Source organism: Amblyomma maculatum, unplaced genomic scaffold (genome assembly GCF_055883805.1).
Source record: "Amblyomma maculatum isolate TAMU_Amacu unplaced genomic scaffold, ASM5588380v1 scaffold_15, whole genome shotgun sequence".
Lineage (NCBI taxonomy): Eukaryota > Metazoa > Arthropoda > Arachnida > Ixodida > Ixodidae > Amblyomma > Amblyomma maculatum.
Window position 1 is genome coordinate 12,647,112 of NW_028146740.1, and position 18,000 is coordinate 12,665,111.

General features: G+C 47.6%; 2 protein-coding genes across 9 annotated transcripts in view; one reads left to right on the plus strand and one right to left on the minus strand.

Annotated features, from left to right (window-relative positions):
• T3dh (Type III alcohol dehydrogenase) overlaps positions 1-18,000 on the plus strand; it is a 175,513-nt gene that overhangs the window by 129,694 nt on the left and 27,819 nt on the right. For 7 of the 8 annotated variants that reach the window (XM_084586250.1, XM_084586246.1, XM_084586242.1 and 4 more), the window contains one exon: positions 7,046-7,142. Coding sequence is in view for 7 of the 8 variants with exons in the window: in XM_084586246.1 (XP_084442372.1) it covers positions 7,046-7,142 (97 nt within the window). In the remaining variant the exon portion in view is untranslated. Of the gene's footprint in view, positions 1-7,045; positions 7,143-8,245; positions 8,360-18,000 lie in introns of those variants that run through there. The other variant, XM_084586248.1, reaches the window with a different exon arrangement.
• LOC146172054 (uncharacterized) lies at positions 2,702-4,310 on the minus strand. The gene has a single exon (XM_084586207.1). It carries the CDS (start codon positions 4,307-4,309, stop codon positions 2,702-2,704), a length of 1,608 nt encoding a protein of 535 aa, XP_084442333.1. The 5' UTR covers position 4,310.

The window sequence follows — 18,000 nt, forward strand, 5'->3', positions numbered from 1 at the left end:
AGAAGCTACGGCATCTCATGCATGGCGTCAAAGAACAGGTGTTTGCCGGCTTGGTCCGCAACCCCCCTAAAACCGTGAGTGAGTTTGTTAAGGACGCTACGGCTATCGAACGAGCCCTCCAAGACCGGTGCCGCCAGTACAACCGACCGGTCAACTGTGCCCCGACGACTGCGGCGGCGCTGACTGCTACAGATACGACCACTCTTCGAGGCATCATTAGAGGCATTGTCCTTGAGGAGCTGCAGCAAATTATGACTACGAAGGCTCAGTCGTCAGGGGCCCTCATGGAAACAGTGAGGAATACGACGATACTTTGGACCCTATGTTGTTCAGCGACGTTTAACCGACGTCACTTATGAGGTGATGCCAGACGGGGTGTCGACATCAAAGCGACGCCAGCACCAAGCTGACGTCGTCCACGTCGTGCGTATGAAGCCATACCACTCAGTCTGACCTTAACCTCCTACTTCCTTTTGTTCTTATCGGGACGATGCTTCCTAAGGAGGGGGGCAAATGCCGCATAGAAGACGACGCAAAAGATGACGACTGTGGCAACACAAGCGCGAGCTGAAAGAAGAAGGAGGAAGCTTGATCGCAAGACTCGTTCTAGGCCAATAATCAAACCGTCTTATATTTCGACCCTCCTTGGCGTTCTGTCGAGACGTGACAATATTAAGAAAAGTAATGGGCCCAGGACTGTGCCTTGAGGTACTCCTGAAAGAACATGCGAGTAAGTAGATGAGAAGCCGTTAGCGAAAACGAATTGCATGCGGTCTGTTAAAAAGCTTCGGATCCAGTTGAAGACAAGCGGGTGAAGATTTAAAACTGACAGTTTGAGTAAGAGGCGGGAATGGGGTACTTTATCAAATGCTTTCTCAAAGTCCAAAAATAAAGCATCAGTTGGGATATTGCAGTCTAGATTGGAATGAATATCATGCAGGAACAAAGCTAGTTGGGTTTCACATGAGTGGCCTTTCCGGAATCCATGCTGGTTTGGATGGAAGAAGTTAACTGAAGTTAGAAATGTAGCGACATTAGAGTATATGATGTGCTCCATGATTTTAGAGCATACACTGGTTAGTGAAATGGGTCGATAATTACCTGGCGATGATGGGTCACCTTTTTTGAAGATTGGAATGACCTTCCCTATTCGCCAGTCAAGTGGAACGGAGCCAGTATCAAAAGATTGCTGAAAAATGAGTGAAAGAATAAGACTGGAAACATGTTTAGTGTTTTTCAATACTTTGGAAGTAATTTCATCAATACCACAGGAAGATGAACATTTTAGCGAATCAATAATATTAACAATACCATGCGGGTTGAATGCGATGCTGTCCATTGGTGGATGTGGCAATGGTGGGAGGCTGGGAACATCATGAGACTCTTCGTTAGTAAAAACTGAACAGAATGTGTAGTTTAATACATGGGACACGTCAGATACGCCTACTGACGAGCCGCTACTGTCACATAGTGAAATATTAGTTTTTTGTCAGGGTTAATTGTTTTCCAGAAGCGCTTTGGGTTGGCTCGTAACATTTCAGGGAGGGTATTGGAAAAGAACTGGCGTTTAGTTTCGGCAGTAAGATCGGAGTATTGCTTAGCAATGGTGTGGTATTTGTCCCATGCACATTTAGTATTAGATAACTTGGCAGAACAGAAAAGGCGTTTTTTCTTGTTATTTAAACGTTTTAATGTTGTATTAAACCAAGGCGAGCGTGTTCGTTCTGTTATACTGATGGTAGGGATGTAAAGTCTTATCAAGCGCAACATTTCCGATTTGAAGAGAGACCAGTTCGACTCAACAGAACGTGAGGGATACGTAGAAGCGAAGTCGTTATAGAATGCAAGGAGGTCACGATTCATGCTAATGTAGTCACCTTTGTCGTACAGTGTTAGTATTTTTTTGGATTTGGGGATTTGGGGAAAGCTGGCAGAGAAAGTAGTATGAACTACAACGTGGTCACTAATGCCCGTAATATACGAAGGAGTGCAGATTGCCTCAGGGTGAGTAAACACAAGGCCGAGAATGCTAGCTGAATGATTAGTAGTGCGGGTCGGCTCAGAAACCATTTGAGTCAGACCGAAAGTTAGGCATGTGTTTAGGAATTCGCTAGATACATGACTTTTCATTAGGGTTTGGGCCATATCGTTCCAGTCTATGGACGGAAAATTGAAATCGCCGAAAAGTAAGATAGGGGTGTTGGGGTAAGAAGAGATAAGCGACTCAAGCGCTTCATGAAACAGTGTTATAAAGAAACTGTCCATATCAGGTGGTCGATAACATACACCTATGAGTACGCGGGGAGACGAAGCATGGCAGCACACCCAAATCATTTCCAACGAAGTGACTATGTTAATAATAGAACAATTTAGGGAGCGTTTGGCAGCGATCAGAACACCACCGCCACGGCAGCCGTCAGGTCTGTCCTTCCTGAATATATGAAACTCGGGTAAATCAGGCATGATTTCAGAATCCGATATAGAGGAACTTAACCGTGTTTCAGTTAGTAAAACGATGTTACTAGACGAAGAACTGATAAGACTACACAAGGATTCACGTTTGGGTACCATACTGTGAATGTTAGTGTAAAGAAGTGATAGATGATCTACACAAGGATTCACGTTTGGGTACCATACTGTGAATGTTAGTGTAAAGAAGTGATAGATGATCATTTTTGGGTTTCCTGAGAACTGGTAGCTGCTATGACTTACGTTCAAGAACATTCCCGGCTGCGTGGTCAAAGATGTAGGTTTTACCATTAGAAATTAGTTTATTGTGACGCAGTTTGTAAGACATGTGGTTAGCTTTCGCAAATTCAATAAGGCGTTTACGGGCGAGACGGGTGTTAGCAGAGAAATCTTCACTAATTGCGTAATCGGTGGATTTTAGCTTATAGGCTGAAGATAAAATGCGTTCTTTGTCTTTGAAATGCAAGAATTTTACTATGATCGGGCGCTGTTTTCCGTCACTGAATGTGCCTATACGATGCGCTCGCTCAATATCCTCACTTTCAAGGGTTATGCTGAGCCGCTCTATACAAAGATCTGTTACCAATTTTTCGGATTCACTCCAAGTTTCGTTTTGTGCATCTTTGAGCCCATAGAACACTAAATTGCTTCGACGGGACATGTTTTCAAGGTCGTCAATGCGAGCAGTCAGAGCAGATACCTGAGCTGAGCAATTAGCGGTAGCACTTTGAATGTTGTCAATCTGAGACTTTGCATCTGAGATAGACTGGAAGTCACACTCAATCTTCGAAAGCCTAGTGGTTAGGTCCGCGAAAGCTTTCTCGTGGACTGCCAGGGTTGACTTGATAGAGCCTAATTGCTCAAGTATAGTTGACTGCCCGCATTGTAAAGCTGTAAGCGCGGCAAGTATTTCAGTTGTAGGGTCAGGACCAGGGTTCGTTTCTACATCACCGGCGAGCAGAAGTAGTTTCAGCAGCATGTATGAACACTCATAAAATATTGTTAAAGATCGCCGTGGGCCCGGCAGCACAAAGAGACAGCGGTCACTGGAGCGCTTAGCGTAAAGGCTATGGCAATTCATTACCTGCGTGACGAAGTGAAGACAGTTAGGGCGCTCCATTTCCGTGGTGCCGCCGAGCCCACTAAGCGCCGCGATGGTTTGGTCGGGCTTTATATGGCCGAATCCAGGGGAGGGCGCGGCGATTGTCTCAGATAGCAGTGATGATGGCCTGGGACTTTGTAGATACTGAGGCGGAAACCAGGTATCCGCGCTTGCAGGCAATGGCTTGCACTTGGCTCTCGGAACATGATCTGGCAGCTGCTGTTCCGTACCTGCAAAGGCATGCGCAGACGGAAGCACAGGCAAAGCGTTGACAGTGGATGGTGTGCAGGTGGACAGCACTCCGAGGACAGAAAGCAGCCAGGACCAGGAAAGTGGGGTGAACTGCGTAACGAAGTGAAGACAGTTAGGGTGCTCCATTTCCGTGGTGCCGCCGAGCCCACTAAGCGCCGCGATGGTTTGGTCGGGCTTTATATGGCCGAATCCAGGGGAGGGCGCGGTGATTGTCTCAGATAGCAGTGATGATGGCCAGGGACTTTGTAGATACTGAGGCGGAAACCAGGTATCCGCGCTTGCAGGCAATGGCTCGCACTTGGCTCTCGGAACGTGATCTGGCAGCTGCTGTTCCGTACCCGCAAAGGCATGCGCAGACGGAAGCACAGGCAAAGCGTTGACAGTGGATGGTGTGCAGGTGGACAGCACTCCGAGGACAGAAAGCAGCCAGGACCAGGAAAGTGGGGTGAACTGCGTAACGAAGTGAAGACAGTTAGGGCGCTCCATTTCCGTGGTGCCGCCGAGCCCACTTGTGCCAAATGCACGTCTACCAGTCATCTCTCTCTGACAACTGCCCCACAATGCCACGCTGCACAAACTGTGGGGAGGACCGCCCCATATAATCCAGAGCATGTCCAACGTGTAGAAATAAAGAACAGATCCTCACACTGAAAACAACATACAAAGGGGCACAGAACCAGTAAAACCTGACAATGAGTCCATTTCAATTCACAGCACAACCAAGCCTCGCTGATGAGACAGGGAACCTCCTCCCCAGGCTACACAAAGTGAACCTCTGAGGTGGTGCCATCCATGACCCCGGTGGAAGTGGCTCACAGGGCTCTACCATTCCCAAAACGGGCTGTAGGTCCCACATTGTCGACAATGTCTTAAAACACTAAACACCTTCAAAGAGGCGATGGCATGCCAAGGCAGCTCTGTGGAATTATACCACCTGATAAGCTTACATAGTTTCCTTTCTTTCAAGATTGCTTTCTTGATATACATTGGAACTGGAGGTTTAAACGAGTTGGGTAAGATTTCTCCCCCGTAGCTTTCTGCTTGCAGGAAGCGAATTTAGGCTCCAAACACATGAACAAAAATTGTAACATCTTCTGTTGCAGCCAAGAGCAAAGAAGTAGGCCTTCAGGAGGGGTAGCAATCATAGTAAAAAGTGGTATAACAGCTTGTGAGCTGAAACCAAACACAAGACTTGAAGCCTTAGTAGTCACCTTTCTGTCATACAAAACTATTATGGTGTACTCGGTTAGTTAGAACCCTCTAACTCTGCATGAGTTCAAAGACTTTTTAATCCAATTACCAGAGCCATACCTAATAGTTGGAGATTTTGATGCAAATTCCAATTTTTCTGTAAGTGGCAAACTAACCCCAGACATCAGATTTTAGAGGCTTTTATTATCACTGAAGAGGGGTTTAATGGGTTGTCCGAAGAACTTGAAATGGCGACCGGTGTTGCGAAGCATGATTTAGGGTCCAACCAAGGCAGCTCAAGCTTCAAGTGAGCCCGTCAGGTGATGGCAAAGAAGCCTGCATTGTCATTTGTATCGGCGCAATGTCCTCTTCTTGTTTACACCTCTAATATTATTTCTTTGCTAAATTTAGGGTTTAGACCTGTCTCTAAGTTTGCCGCCTATATTTACAAATTTTAAGAGGATGTTCTGGACGCCCCACATGGGAGCGATCATCTTCCTGTCATCATCACTTTAACATCCTCACCTTCCATCATCGTACACAAACCACGTCGTTGTAAAATGCATTTGGCTAGCTGGGATACACTTTCATAGAAAGTAACGCTAGAAAAATTATTCTTAGGCAGCCTTAGTGTAGATGAACTCAATGAAATGTTTACTACATGCATCGTTACTACCGCACAGCAGTTAGCTGTTCCCCAGTCCTGACTGAAAAAAAAAAGGAAATCGTATACTGGCCTTTTTTTTTTTTTAAAGGGGGAGGGAGGGGGGGGGGGGGGGGGCTCTGTGGTACCCAAGAAATAGTCTGAATAATTGAACAATCCAAAAACTCCATGAATTTGAAAAGAATCACTTTTCAAAAATCAGCTTTATAAGCTTCGCCGCCCCCCATGTTTCATTTATCGGGAGTTATAGTCATTACAGAATAGCGCAACATGCTACTGTGACCTGCCTTTATGCACATGCTGCATGATCCGATGCAGCGTGTGCTGATTGTGCTGTAGGCATGCACGCCGCTGGAAAGCATGCAACTCACTCAAGGTGTTCATCGCAGACATGAGCACGGAGGGGAAAAAAAAATTGCCCGTCTGTCTAGTGCATCGAAAAGTGTCCGCTGCGAACCGACAACAGAGGCTGATTTTACTTTGGTCTGCTGTATACCAGGTGTCCCAACTAAACATGCAGAAAACTTCATCTTTGCCTTTTTCATGAAACTTTTCATCATTCTCATCTGAGAGAATTTATTTCACCGCCACAGTACGTGTCACTACGAATGGATCACTCACACATAGTTGGAGTACCTTTCTGCAGAATGAAAACCTGCTTTCGTTTGTTTTTACCACATAAGTCTGACGAGTGGAATCATCTTCCCTGATCACTGGCACTAATCAATGACAACAGTTTGTTCCATGAATGCATTAGCTAAAATTATATAACCAGGAACATCTGACATTATGCTCGTATTGTTATGTTTGTTGTATGCCATATGGCCCTGAGGGTATTTTAAATAAGTAAATAAATAAATAAACCTGATGTCCAAAAAAGGTATACATTCTAAGAGCGTTCCAACTCCATGGTTGCTGGAGCTCGTTAGACTGCATCATTTTCTTTTTTTTAACCAACATGCACAGCAGATAACTTCCACCGCATCTGTGAAAACAGCAACCACTGCCACTTTGACTTAGAGCCATGTGGCAGTAGCGATGCTCAGCCCGAGCTGGTTTGTTAGTTTCCGGCACCTCTTTGAGCATCGCATCAATCATAATGTTGTGCAATTTTGCCATAGAAACAGACTAACCAGTTTTTCAAACCGCTTAATAAATAAAGTGATTGTTTTTAGTATGAATCGGTATTTTCAGACTGCCATATTTTCTGGGTGCTTTTCAAAAAGTTATTTTTAAAAATTCATTTTTAAAGAGAATGATCTGTACTTGTATTTTTTATATATATCTGTAACCCCACCCTTTACGAGTACCTCCAGAGGGAGGTCATTAAGAAATGAAAAAGAAGTGAGTGTGACCTTTTTGTGCAGCCTCACGGCCTGTCTGTGGTGATGACCTCCCCGGCCGTATTTGAATTCACAGCCAGCATGTGTCCGGAGCGGCATGTCGAGGCAGTCAAGGCCCTGGGTGAGTAGCTTAACTGCTGCTGCTGCCATCTTTCGTTTCTCTATTCTACCTTGGGTTCCATTTTCTTGACACAAGAGCAAAGGCACCTCCTGCCAAAGCCCCATCTTCCAGTCTACCTTCCTTGCTTGGACCCGTGTAGCCTTGCGATTGGGGAAGCATCTGGGTTTTGTGTCCCGCTGCACCTGTAACGAGTCATAAACATTAAAATCACATTCCTCACTACATGCCCAGACTCAACCACATTGCAGTTTTTAAGAGTAACACCCAAGTCCTGGTGCACAAAATGTTGGTGTCACAGAGTTAGAGCGGACAGGCTGAGGGGAACAACAAGCAGTAGGTTTATCCATCGGTCGATTTTATCTGGTCTGATATTGTCACGTAGTGTTGACAATGAAGTTGGCGACAAATGAGGAGGCTTGAAATTCACTGGAATAAACTCTTTATTGGGCTGACTTGTGCCTGCAAAAGAACTAAGCAACTTGGCAGTGGCGATTGCAACAAGCATGCTTGCTGGTCGTCGAACAGAGAATGCCCATTTTACTCATCAGCGCTCAATTTAATGGTGATGAAGAAACATATAGATAAAACTGCAAATGATGGCTAGCATAACCTGGAACATTGTAGAAACAGACGTGCGTGGCTGGAATCCTTTGAGATATATATCTCGAAGCATCTTTCACAACGAAGGAAATCATAAAGCCGCATCTGATGACAGCGAGCATGAACAAAAAGAATTCTAGGGGGCTTTGGATCAGTAAACTGCAATGAGGCGAGTCTCTATCGTGCAATGGTCCGAAGCACACCACTACGGCACCTCTTTCTCTTTTTCCTCCCACCTTCGTGATGACGCGATAGCATAAGCTACCAGCCAACATGGAAAGCCCCGCTTTAACCGAGCCACATGAACTTGTCTATGTGGCCTAGGGATAATGTGAATGCAAGGGTTTTGGCAAGCTGATTGTGATATCACCCTCCCATATGAAAGAGTTGGCAGCTCCTGCCAAACGTAATTTCAGGAAGCCCTACGTCCAGTATGGCCATGTCAGCTGCCAGCTACCACCTCCCACGACTTTTTCTTCTCCTTCTTCTACTGCTTCTTCCAGACTTTGGATGGAACGGATGGACAGTCACCACAAGTATGAGCACTTAAGGTGGCAGTCCTACTCCAGTGGTGAAGAGACGACATTTTTGGTGATATTCATATGTCTACTGTGCCTCACTTGTTTAGTTTATAAATATGGTTTTAATATCTTTGTAAAGCTTATTTTCTCTGCTTTCGAATGGTACATTTGGTTTATAAATAGCTGCAACGATGTTTAAGTTGTAAAGAAAAACGCAAAGGTATGAAACGGCTTTTCAGCCCCACTTGTCTCAGGAAATGCAAAATTGTGCAAAACCTTTTGCACCTAGAGAAAAACCGTTCGAAATGATTAGATGTTAATGAACAAATCGCCGGCGGCGCGGCACGGCTCACCCTTGTAGTACACGCATACGCTAGCTACGCTCCTAAGGCATCGTCGATTTGAATTGCACATTTTTCTCATTATTCTCATTTCTCTCAAGGCAGTGCCACAAGTGAGCCATATATACTATTAGGCTGGCCATACGAAAGCGCCACCCACTACTTCAATGCGAAGCAAACTATAGGCCTAGCGACGACCACGGAGGAGCGCACTTGCCCCGTGCACTCTGCCATTCACGGCGCTCACTGGCGGCACTACAGCGGAAAGCTAGTAGCATCCACTACTGTGAACGCTGCGAACTTCTCGCCTACTTTCGTGATGCTGCGGAAATTGGACCTTTTTCGACGTTGTGTACAACTACACGCCAAGCAAACGCTGTGAAGACGTGATGATGCTGCCGTGCGTGGGTGCTGCGCCGCTGGACATTTTAGACTGCTTAGAAGCGCCGTCGGACATGATTTCGTGTGAAAAAATGCACGCTGCTCTGAATCATACAACTCGTGCACTTTTCGCGCTCGAACACCAGTGACTCCTTTCCATACATAGGCGCTACCGGCATTTTCTCGGTTAACGATGCAAATCAAAGTCGCAGTTGCTACGTTCACGATAACCGCAGTTAGCAGCGTAACTATGTATCATAAACGAGGCCGATTTTGCATGTAAACAGCAGTATCCATGCATGTTAGCGAAAAGCGCGTGCGACATCGCGATGCTTTTTAAGTGAAAATTCAAATGCACTCAAATGCACAAATAAACTGAATATTACCTTAGGGTAATTGTACTTGCAATAAAATTAAATTTTAAGGTATTTTCATGAAAACTAATTATTTTCCACGTAGGGGTGCAGCATCCGCATCGGCACTGCCGTCATTTCAAAATGATACTTGATTTTGCCATGTGACAGTGAGCACCGAAAGTGTCACTCTTCCTATGTAAGTGCACTTCGTGAAAGTGTCACTAAACTTGCCCATGTGACTGGGGTATTACTTACGACATGACCGAGTACTTTGATGGCCTTACTGGCAAAGTGGCATTTCTTGGTATTCAGCTGAAGCCCTGCCTGGGCAAGGGACATGAGGACTTCAGTGAGACACTGTAAGTGCTGAGCGAAGTTCGATGAAAAGACAATGATGTCGTCGAGATAACATAGGTATGTTTTCCATTTCATGCCACGAAGCACGCTATCAATCATACGCTCAAAGGTGGCCAGCGCATTGCGGAGTCCGAAAGGCATCACGTTAAATTCGTAGAGACCGTCGGGGGTAGAAAAGGCAGTCTTGTCCTTGTCTGCATCGTGCATAGGAATTTGCCAGTATCCCGAGCGAAGGCCGAAACTGGAGAAATACTCAGCGCCTTGGAGACAGTCTAATGTGTCTTCAATGCGAGGCAAAGGGTAAATGTCCTTGCGCGTGATCTTGTTAAGTGCCCGGTATTCCACGCAGAAGCGGACTGAGCCATCTTTTTTTTCGAATGAGAACCACAGGTGAGGACCAAGAGCTCGTGGATGGCCGGATGACATTTCGAGCAAGCATGTCAGCAACTTGCTCCTCAATGACTTTGCGTTCTGCTGCTGAAACGCGATACGGCCGTCGTCGAACAATAGCAGAGCCGTCCGTCTCTATGCGATGAGAGGTGACTGAGGTCTTCCCTAACGCTAAGGCGCACACATAAAAAGATTCTCGGGGCCGCAAGAGGACGTCTAGCAGAGCTGTGGACTGCTCGGATGTAAGGTCAGGGCTGATGGCTGCTGCGAGCGCAGAGGATGTTGGAAATGGAGGCGTGGCAGCAGGCGGTGGTGCACTGGAAAGTGTGTTGAGGGGAACGGGATCGCAGTCAAAAATAAACCCACCTGCGGCTCCTCTGGGCAGTAAGAATGGCTGGAGAGTTGTATTGAGGACCGCAACCACCGCGCAACCACGGGTGAAGGAGGTGAGGCACGAGGCAAGAGCTAGGCCGTCGGAGGTCCACCGAGGAGTGGGCATAACGAAGGCCTCGCCATCGAGAGGGGTAGTCCAGTGCCACTATGATCAACTGCTCGCGTCCTGGGGTCAAAACGAAATCAACTGCTGCGAACACGTGTGGTGGTGAACAATCAGAAGTCGGTAATATATCGGGGTCCGCAAGATGAATAAGGCGCTCACGGCAAAAAATGAGGGCGGACGCCGAAGATAAGAAATCCCACCCCAAGATCATGTGATGAACGCAGGTGGGGAGCACAATAAATTCAATATGATGCCGCTGGTTATCGATAAGGACACGTGCTGTGCATTGGCCGGTGGGTTTCATAAGAGTTCCATTAGCTCCACGAAGGGGCGGACCAATGTATGGCGTTAGAACTTTGCACAGATGAGAACACAGAGATAAGTGCATGACGGAATAAGCGGTGCCGGTGTCAATGAGGGCCTCAACATACATTCCTTCAACAATCGCTACTGACATATTCGATGGTCGCCCAGGAGGAATTGTAGATTTCGAACTCAAAACAGCTTTCCCTCCAAAAACTGCTTCGATTCCGTACTAGGTTCGAAGGGTTGCGAGGCAGAACGAAGCGGTGACGTGCGTCGAAAAGGCGAAGGAGATCGGCGTCGGGAAGGACGCGAGGGCCGTGAAACATTGGTGGGATCCTTGGTGGAAGAACGCCAGTAAAAGTCTGAGTAGGGCAGTGTAGAATCATCAGGCTGGCGCAAGCGGGCACGTTCAAAGGGAGCATAACCCCGTTGCTCGTCTTGCTGGCGGCGGCGACAGACATGGCCAATGTGGCCACGTATCCCACAATAGTAGCACACAGGGTGGGAGGGGCGCCAGGCTGGAACAGAACGGTGCACTGTAGGATATGGTGCCATGGCAGCGACGGGGTGCCGAACAAGTCGGGGAAGGCGGGGCGGGTTGGCGTGAAGTAATCTCGGCATAGGTTGGCAAGGGTGGTTGGGTTCCGATGGGGGTGGCGAGGGAAGTTGGGAGGCAATGGGAGGTGGCGCAGGTGTCACAGTGCAGTTGAAATTCGTCAGTTCATCTTTGATGATGCTGTGCAAATTCACGGTTGCTGGCGGAAGAGTTGGAGATACAGCAGAGGGGTTGGTGAGGCCGTAGAGCTCCTCTCGGATCATGGTGCGTATTAGGGACCGCACATTTCCATCTATGAGGGAGCCGCCATCACTAAGGTCTTGCATGAGGTGGCACGACTGTAGCTGGTCCAGGCGTTGACATGTAGATGTGATGTCAGACACGGACGACGGATTTTGAACCAAGAAGGCATATAAAGCAGCAGTTTTGATGCCCTTGATTAAGTGGCGAACACGCTCAGGTTCAGGCATAGCAGCGTTGACACGGCGACAAAGGGCCAGAACGTCCTTGATATATGACATATAGGACGCGCCGGGCTGCTGGAGACGAGCTTCGAGTTTTTTCTTTGCCGGCTCTGAGCGACCAGCCGGAGTGCCGAAAATTTTCTTTAGCTGGTCCATGAATATAGGCCAGTCAGCAATGTCATCCTCATGATTGAGGAACTAGGTTTTTGGCGACGTCGGCCAAGTAAAGGCGATGTGGAGCAGTTTGTGAGCGTCATCCCAGCGGTTAAATGTACTGACACTGTTGTAGTTGTCGAGCCAGTCGTCGACATCTTCACCACGAAGGCCGGCAAAGATCTGGGGATCGCGCTGGCAGCTGGTGACTGTACAGGCAGGGGCAGCCGCAGTAGGAGCAGGAGACGCCGGGGGGTGAGCGAGCACCGTTGCCCTCATCCATAGCATAGGGCCGTTGACGCAAGCGAAGGCCTGAACGGAGCTCCAGGGAGAACAGTAGGTGGGTCTAAAGCGAGAGGTGGGGAACACTAATCGCACCTCCGCCACTTGTAAGGCAGCACTTGCACGAACGTCTGTTCTTTTCTAGAACCAGCTGGCACACAGCGCGCGACGCTCCGAGCAGCAGTCAGCGATGATGATGATGGATCTATACAGATGAAAGAGGTGAAAGTTCACGCACTGCGCTCACAGTATACGTATGTCTCCAATACATATATTCAACTAAGCAAAGTCACTGTATATAATGCGTCAAAGAAGGCAAATAAACATGTTGCGTAATTACAGATATGGTGTCTTCGGCTGACGGCACTCTTGGAGCACTATGGTAGTGCCTGACAAACCAACACCACCAGAATCACAACATTTCCCAGCATGCGCCGGCGTCTCTAGTTAGCAGTAGCTCTAAACACCATTTGTAGAAACTTAGGATAGCCTCCGAGACAGATAAGTCTCGGAGGCTATGCAGGAGTGCACAAAAAGCTCCACGAGTGCTGTCAGCTGAAGAACTTTACGCATAGAAAGACAATCCGACGGGCGTTGGTAAGAAAGTCAGGGGTAACATTTTCGGACTGCAATAACTAAATATACAGAAAATAATTCAGCAACAAGCGCAAAGTTTTTAAACTAAACAGGCAAGTTATGGTGACGTATACAAACTATTCGTAGGACAGATCTATTACTGGAGCTTAGCACTAGTTTTACAAAATATTTATGTACTCTATCACAAAGCTCGTGCCCCTATTCGTTTTTAAAACACCGATTATTCAAACGCAAAAACCGCAAATTGTCAGTCAGTCATGAGTGGCATTTCGAGTTGTGAAGCTGTCAGTCTTTTTTTTTATGATAACCAAAACAAGTTGTCGAAATTATTTTCATACCTTATAAATAAATGACTTAATGGCCAAATGGTGTGGTTTCAAGGGTTGTGGGGCTTGTTTAGAAAAAAACTCACAATTTCACCGGAAAGGCGAAGCAATGAACGCGATAGCAACACATTGGAGAGCTAACTCAATAACCATGGCAGCATGTGTGCACGAACATAAACACATCTCATTCCATGACAGCTGACACTCTCTGTGAAACGCACAGATGAGCAACCTTGGACGCACCAGCAGCTACCTTCATGCTGCCACTCGCTTCAGCGAGAATAGCCATAGCCAGAAAGCATTCCAAGGGCTGCCAGGCAGAAACCACTCGGCCAGAGAAAACGAACGCGCACCGAAATGCGCCGCGCGGTGGTCGGGGCAACACAAGAAAAACGCATGCGCTATGGCTGGCCTTGCCAGCCCCCGGGTAGCGAGAACAAAAAAATTAAGAAAACGTCTCAATGTGTCCTCTCGCATACAAGTCAAAGAAGAAAAAATAAATAAGAACGCAGTTACCTCTGCTGGCTTCAGTGTTTTCAATGGACACTTTGGCGCAGGTGAAAAAAATGTTGGTATTCTTTTCTGTGACATGACTGCAGAAGTGAATGACAGGTATTCAAGAACTTCTTGCTGGGCTAGTTGGTGCAGCATTTCCAAAATGGACGAAGCGCTGACAACACATTCACAGAAAAGGAGACACGGACAAGGGCTCACTGACAACTGATCCTTTATTGAAGGGAAACACACAATATATAAGCACACCGTGGCGACGTTAATCAGAAGCAGCAAACGTCACAAGGTGAAAGGACCATAAAACCGATAAAAGAAAACAGGCATAAAAGTGATAAAAAGAAACAGTTATGATCGGATGAATAGGCTAAAAACGATGGTTCGGAAAACAAATTGATCTATGACACGTATTGTATAGGGCCAGATGAACATGAAGACAATCACAAAAATTGATAAAAAAACTGACACTCACAAAAAAAAACTTTTGACAAACCTATAAAAGCAAAAATACTCCAATCACCTTAGCAAGAAAGATAGTAATTTTTCAACTCATCAGGCATGCACATCTTTTTGAGATTCTAAATTCATGTACGAAATTCAGCTGCGCCCTTCTAAAAAAGAGAACTCACTCTGATATAGCACTTTGGACGGTTCGCTAGCGCAATCTAGACCTTTCCTTTTTATGAAGAAGGCTTCTTTTAACTCACAAGCAAGATTGTCTCGACTTTTATTCAGTACGGTAGTTTCTTTTAGGATAGGCATGCATTTTCACTTCTTGCAATGAATCGGCAGATTGGATCCAGTGCATTTCCCAAGCGATCGCTCGTTCTCTCTCAAACGCTCGTTCAAACATCTTCCAGTCTGACCGACATATACTTTACCGCATGTGAGTGGGATCTGATATACAATGCCTTCCTTGCACCCGACATACGGTTGGGCATGGCGTGTGCCCTCGGATTAATAAACAGAAACCAGGAAAGGAAGCGTGAAACACCGCAGTGGAACCATGAGAAGCCGATGCGAAGGAGGAGTAGGAGCAGCCAGGGAGTAGAGGCGAAGAAATGTTTTGTACAGCTCTTTACATGATGAAATATGTACAAGTTTGAAGGCTCCGCCTTCTGGAATACGGGTCCGCGAGCCATGGTCTCGCCCGACAAGTAAAAAACCAAGTCTTTCTTAAAAACACCGCTTTATTCCGGAGCAACAGAAAAGTATTAAATAAAAAAGAAACAGCATTGGACAAAGCTCCGCTGAAAACATGCTGTCGAAGTGCGCGACAATGGACTATGAAGAATAAAATGCAACATGGGTCAGGGCTTCACCGCGGCAACACAAAACACACTTCGGTGCAAATAGGGCGAGTAATAGGACCAAAGCGTTGACGACTGTACAAAAGCATTGCTTCTCGCGTGGCAGCACTCACGCTAATACTCCTAAGGCATTCTTGTAGGCACCGCTTCCGTCTTCGTCTGGCAGGACCCCGCTCCGTCGTCCCTGTACATCCCGCCAGTCTGGGACGCTGCCTGGCCGCCCATCGCTGTCCGGCCGCACGGCGAAGAAACCTCGAGCCATGCTCCCGACGCACTTATCTACCCTCGGTCTCGTGCCAATAACATGCCGCTCTCGCTTCAGGCAGCTCGCTCATGCGTAGTCGCACTGCCCGGGCAAACACCGACACAAACAGGAAAAAGCGCGCACGGTTTAAAACACTGAAAGGGGCGGTGGGGACCCGCACTCTCCCCCTCTCAAGATGGGACACCTCCCAAGGCGTAAAACAAAAATAACGCGGGATAAGGACGGAACTGGTACTGCTGATGGTGGGGCATATCCTTGGAGGTCTCCGCTGAGCATGGGTAGCCATAGTGCCTTGTAGGTCAAGTGGTTCTATGTGGCTAATGGACGGCCGTGGTAAGCTCGGAGATCGGCCAAGTTTACTGGTCCGGTTTCTCGATCACCCTGCACATGGCGGATAAAGTAAGAAAGCCGAGACACGCGCTTTGTTATTGTGTAAGGGCCAGCCCATCGTGTAGCGAGAGAAGCAGCAAACCCTTTTACTGCATCACTTAGTGGGTGCGTGCGGTAAAGGACTTTGTCGCCGACTGTGAACTCCAAAGGTCACCTTCCCTTGTTGTACTGGTTGCAGTGTTCCAGGCGGGCAAGGTCCAAGTTCTCCCTTGCCTCCTTCATAGTCTGAAGGAGGTAAGGAGCCTGAAGAAATGATCAGTGATCACTAACAAGTAGCGCTTCCCTTTCACTGATGTGAGATAGGGACCCATTATGTCACTGGCTACGATTTCCCATGGGTATCGGCTCTCTACAAGTTGCATGAGGCCCGGTGGTTTCCCTCCCCTCAACTTCGTGGTCTGGCAGGTATGACAAGTGCGGACATATGTCAGGACATCCCTTCTCATGCGGGGCCATGTTGCGACGCGACACAATTTGTCATATGTTTTCTTGTCATCACTGCGGCCTGCGAGACGTGTGACCTGCGAGAAAATGCTTACGGCGGCCGTTAGGAACGACCACACGAAATGTGGACTCACCACTTTCGGGGTCCTCAGCAGGAATATGCCGCAGAAGCAAGCCATCTTCTGCTTCCACGTAGCTGTCATAGCTTTCGTTAGACGCCCGGCTCCCTGCAGGGTTGGCGCTGTTCAGGCTTTGGCGTATCTGGTTGCACTGATCGTCTGAGAGCTGAGCGTCGAGCAGCTGTTGACGGGACATCAGTGTGCCCCAGGTGTCTGCAGGAGCTGTCACAGCATGGGCCGCGGGTGCTTGCTCGCCCTCACCAGGAAGTGGAGCTCGGGAAAGGGCATCAGCCACTTTGTTGAAAGTGCCTCCTCTGTATTCTACCCTGTAATTATACTTTTAGAGAGCGAGTGACCAGCGGGCTAGACGACCAGCTGGGTTTTGCAACCTTGAAAGCCACGATAGGGCCTGGTGGTCGGTCTGAATAGGGAATTCGGCGCCATTCAAATACATGTCAAATTTTTTTAGTGCGAACACGATCGCGAGACACTCTTTCTCTGTCACACTATAGTTTCTTTCCGGTCCCGTCAGTGTATGACTAGCAAACGCCAATGGGCAAAGCTTTCCTTGATGTTCTTGAAGCAATACCACACCAATTCCATACTCACGTGCATCCGTTTGTACTGTGAATGTCTAGTTAAGGTCTGGAAGCCGCAGGCGTGCAGTATCCACAATGGCTGCAGACAGTGAACGGAAGGATCTCTGTTCTGCTTCTGTCCATGACCAGCGGGCACTTTTCCGGAGGAGCTGATGGAGGAGTCGCACTAGGTCAGCTCAGTTCCGAATGAAGTGGCGGTAGAATCCCACCATGCCCAAGAAATGCTGGAGACTCTTTATGTTGTTTGGTGGTGGGAGCTGCAGAATGGCCTGAAGCTTCTCTTCATCCGGGCGAACTGTGCCCTGTTCCACAATGAAACGAAGAAGGTTGATTGTGCTTGTCACCAACTGAACCTTGCCGGGGTTAATGGTGATGCCCGCATTCTGCATTCATTTAAGGACATTGGTTAGATGAAGGAGATGCTCTTCTAAGCTTTCTGAGAACACTACTACGTCATCCATGTAGGCCATAGTGTAGTTAAATTTAGCGTCTTCCAGCACAATATCCATTACACGTTGAAAAGTAGCAGGTGAATTGCACAAACTGAAAGTCAATCGCACAAATTCGAACAGTCCCCGATGGCAAGTGAAAGCCGTTTTCTCAGTGTCGCAGCAGTCAATGGGGATTTGCAGAAAACCCCTACTGCAGTCAAGAGTTGTAAAAAATTTTGCTGACCCAAGTGAGTACATGACAGAGTCAACTGACGGGAAAGGGTAAGAGTCTTGCACTGTCACAGCGTTCAGACGTCGATAGTCGACACACAACCGTGGTATGCCATCTTTCTTAGGCGCGAGAACCGCACCGGTAGCCGCCGTTTCGTCGAGGGCCCCATCCAGCAGCGCTCGCTTGTGGACACTCAAGGACCTTGGATTGAATCGGATAGGACGAGCATCGCCAGTGTCGATCCTGTGAGTTATTTGTTGGCCTTCCCCGAAGCCTCCGCGAACATTGCTGCAAAGGGCCTGAGCACTGTCTCGATTCTTCATTTTTCCGCTGGTGACCCTGGGAAGGAATGCAAAACAGTTAGAATACCACTTCCTGTGATATTGGCCGAATGGCCGTTCATGGCAAGCAACTGTGACTGTGGCTCAG

What these genes read in the sequence shown, in the direction of transcription:
- LOC146172054 (XM_084586207.1), bottom strand. Translation starts at nt 4,309, where the DNA reads ATGGAGCGCCCTAACTGTCTTCACTTCGTTACGCAGTTCACCCCACTT.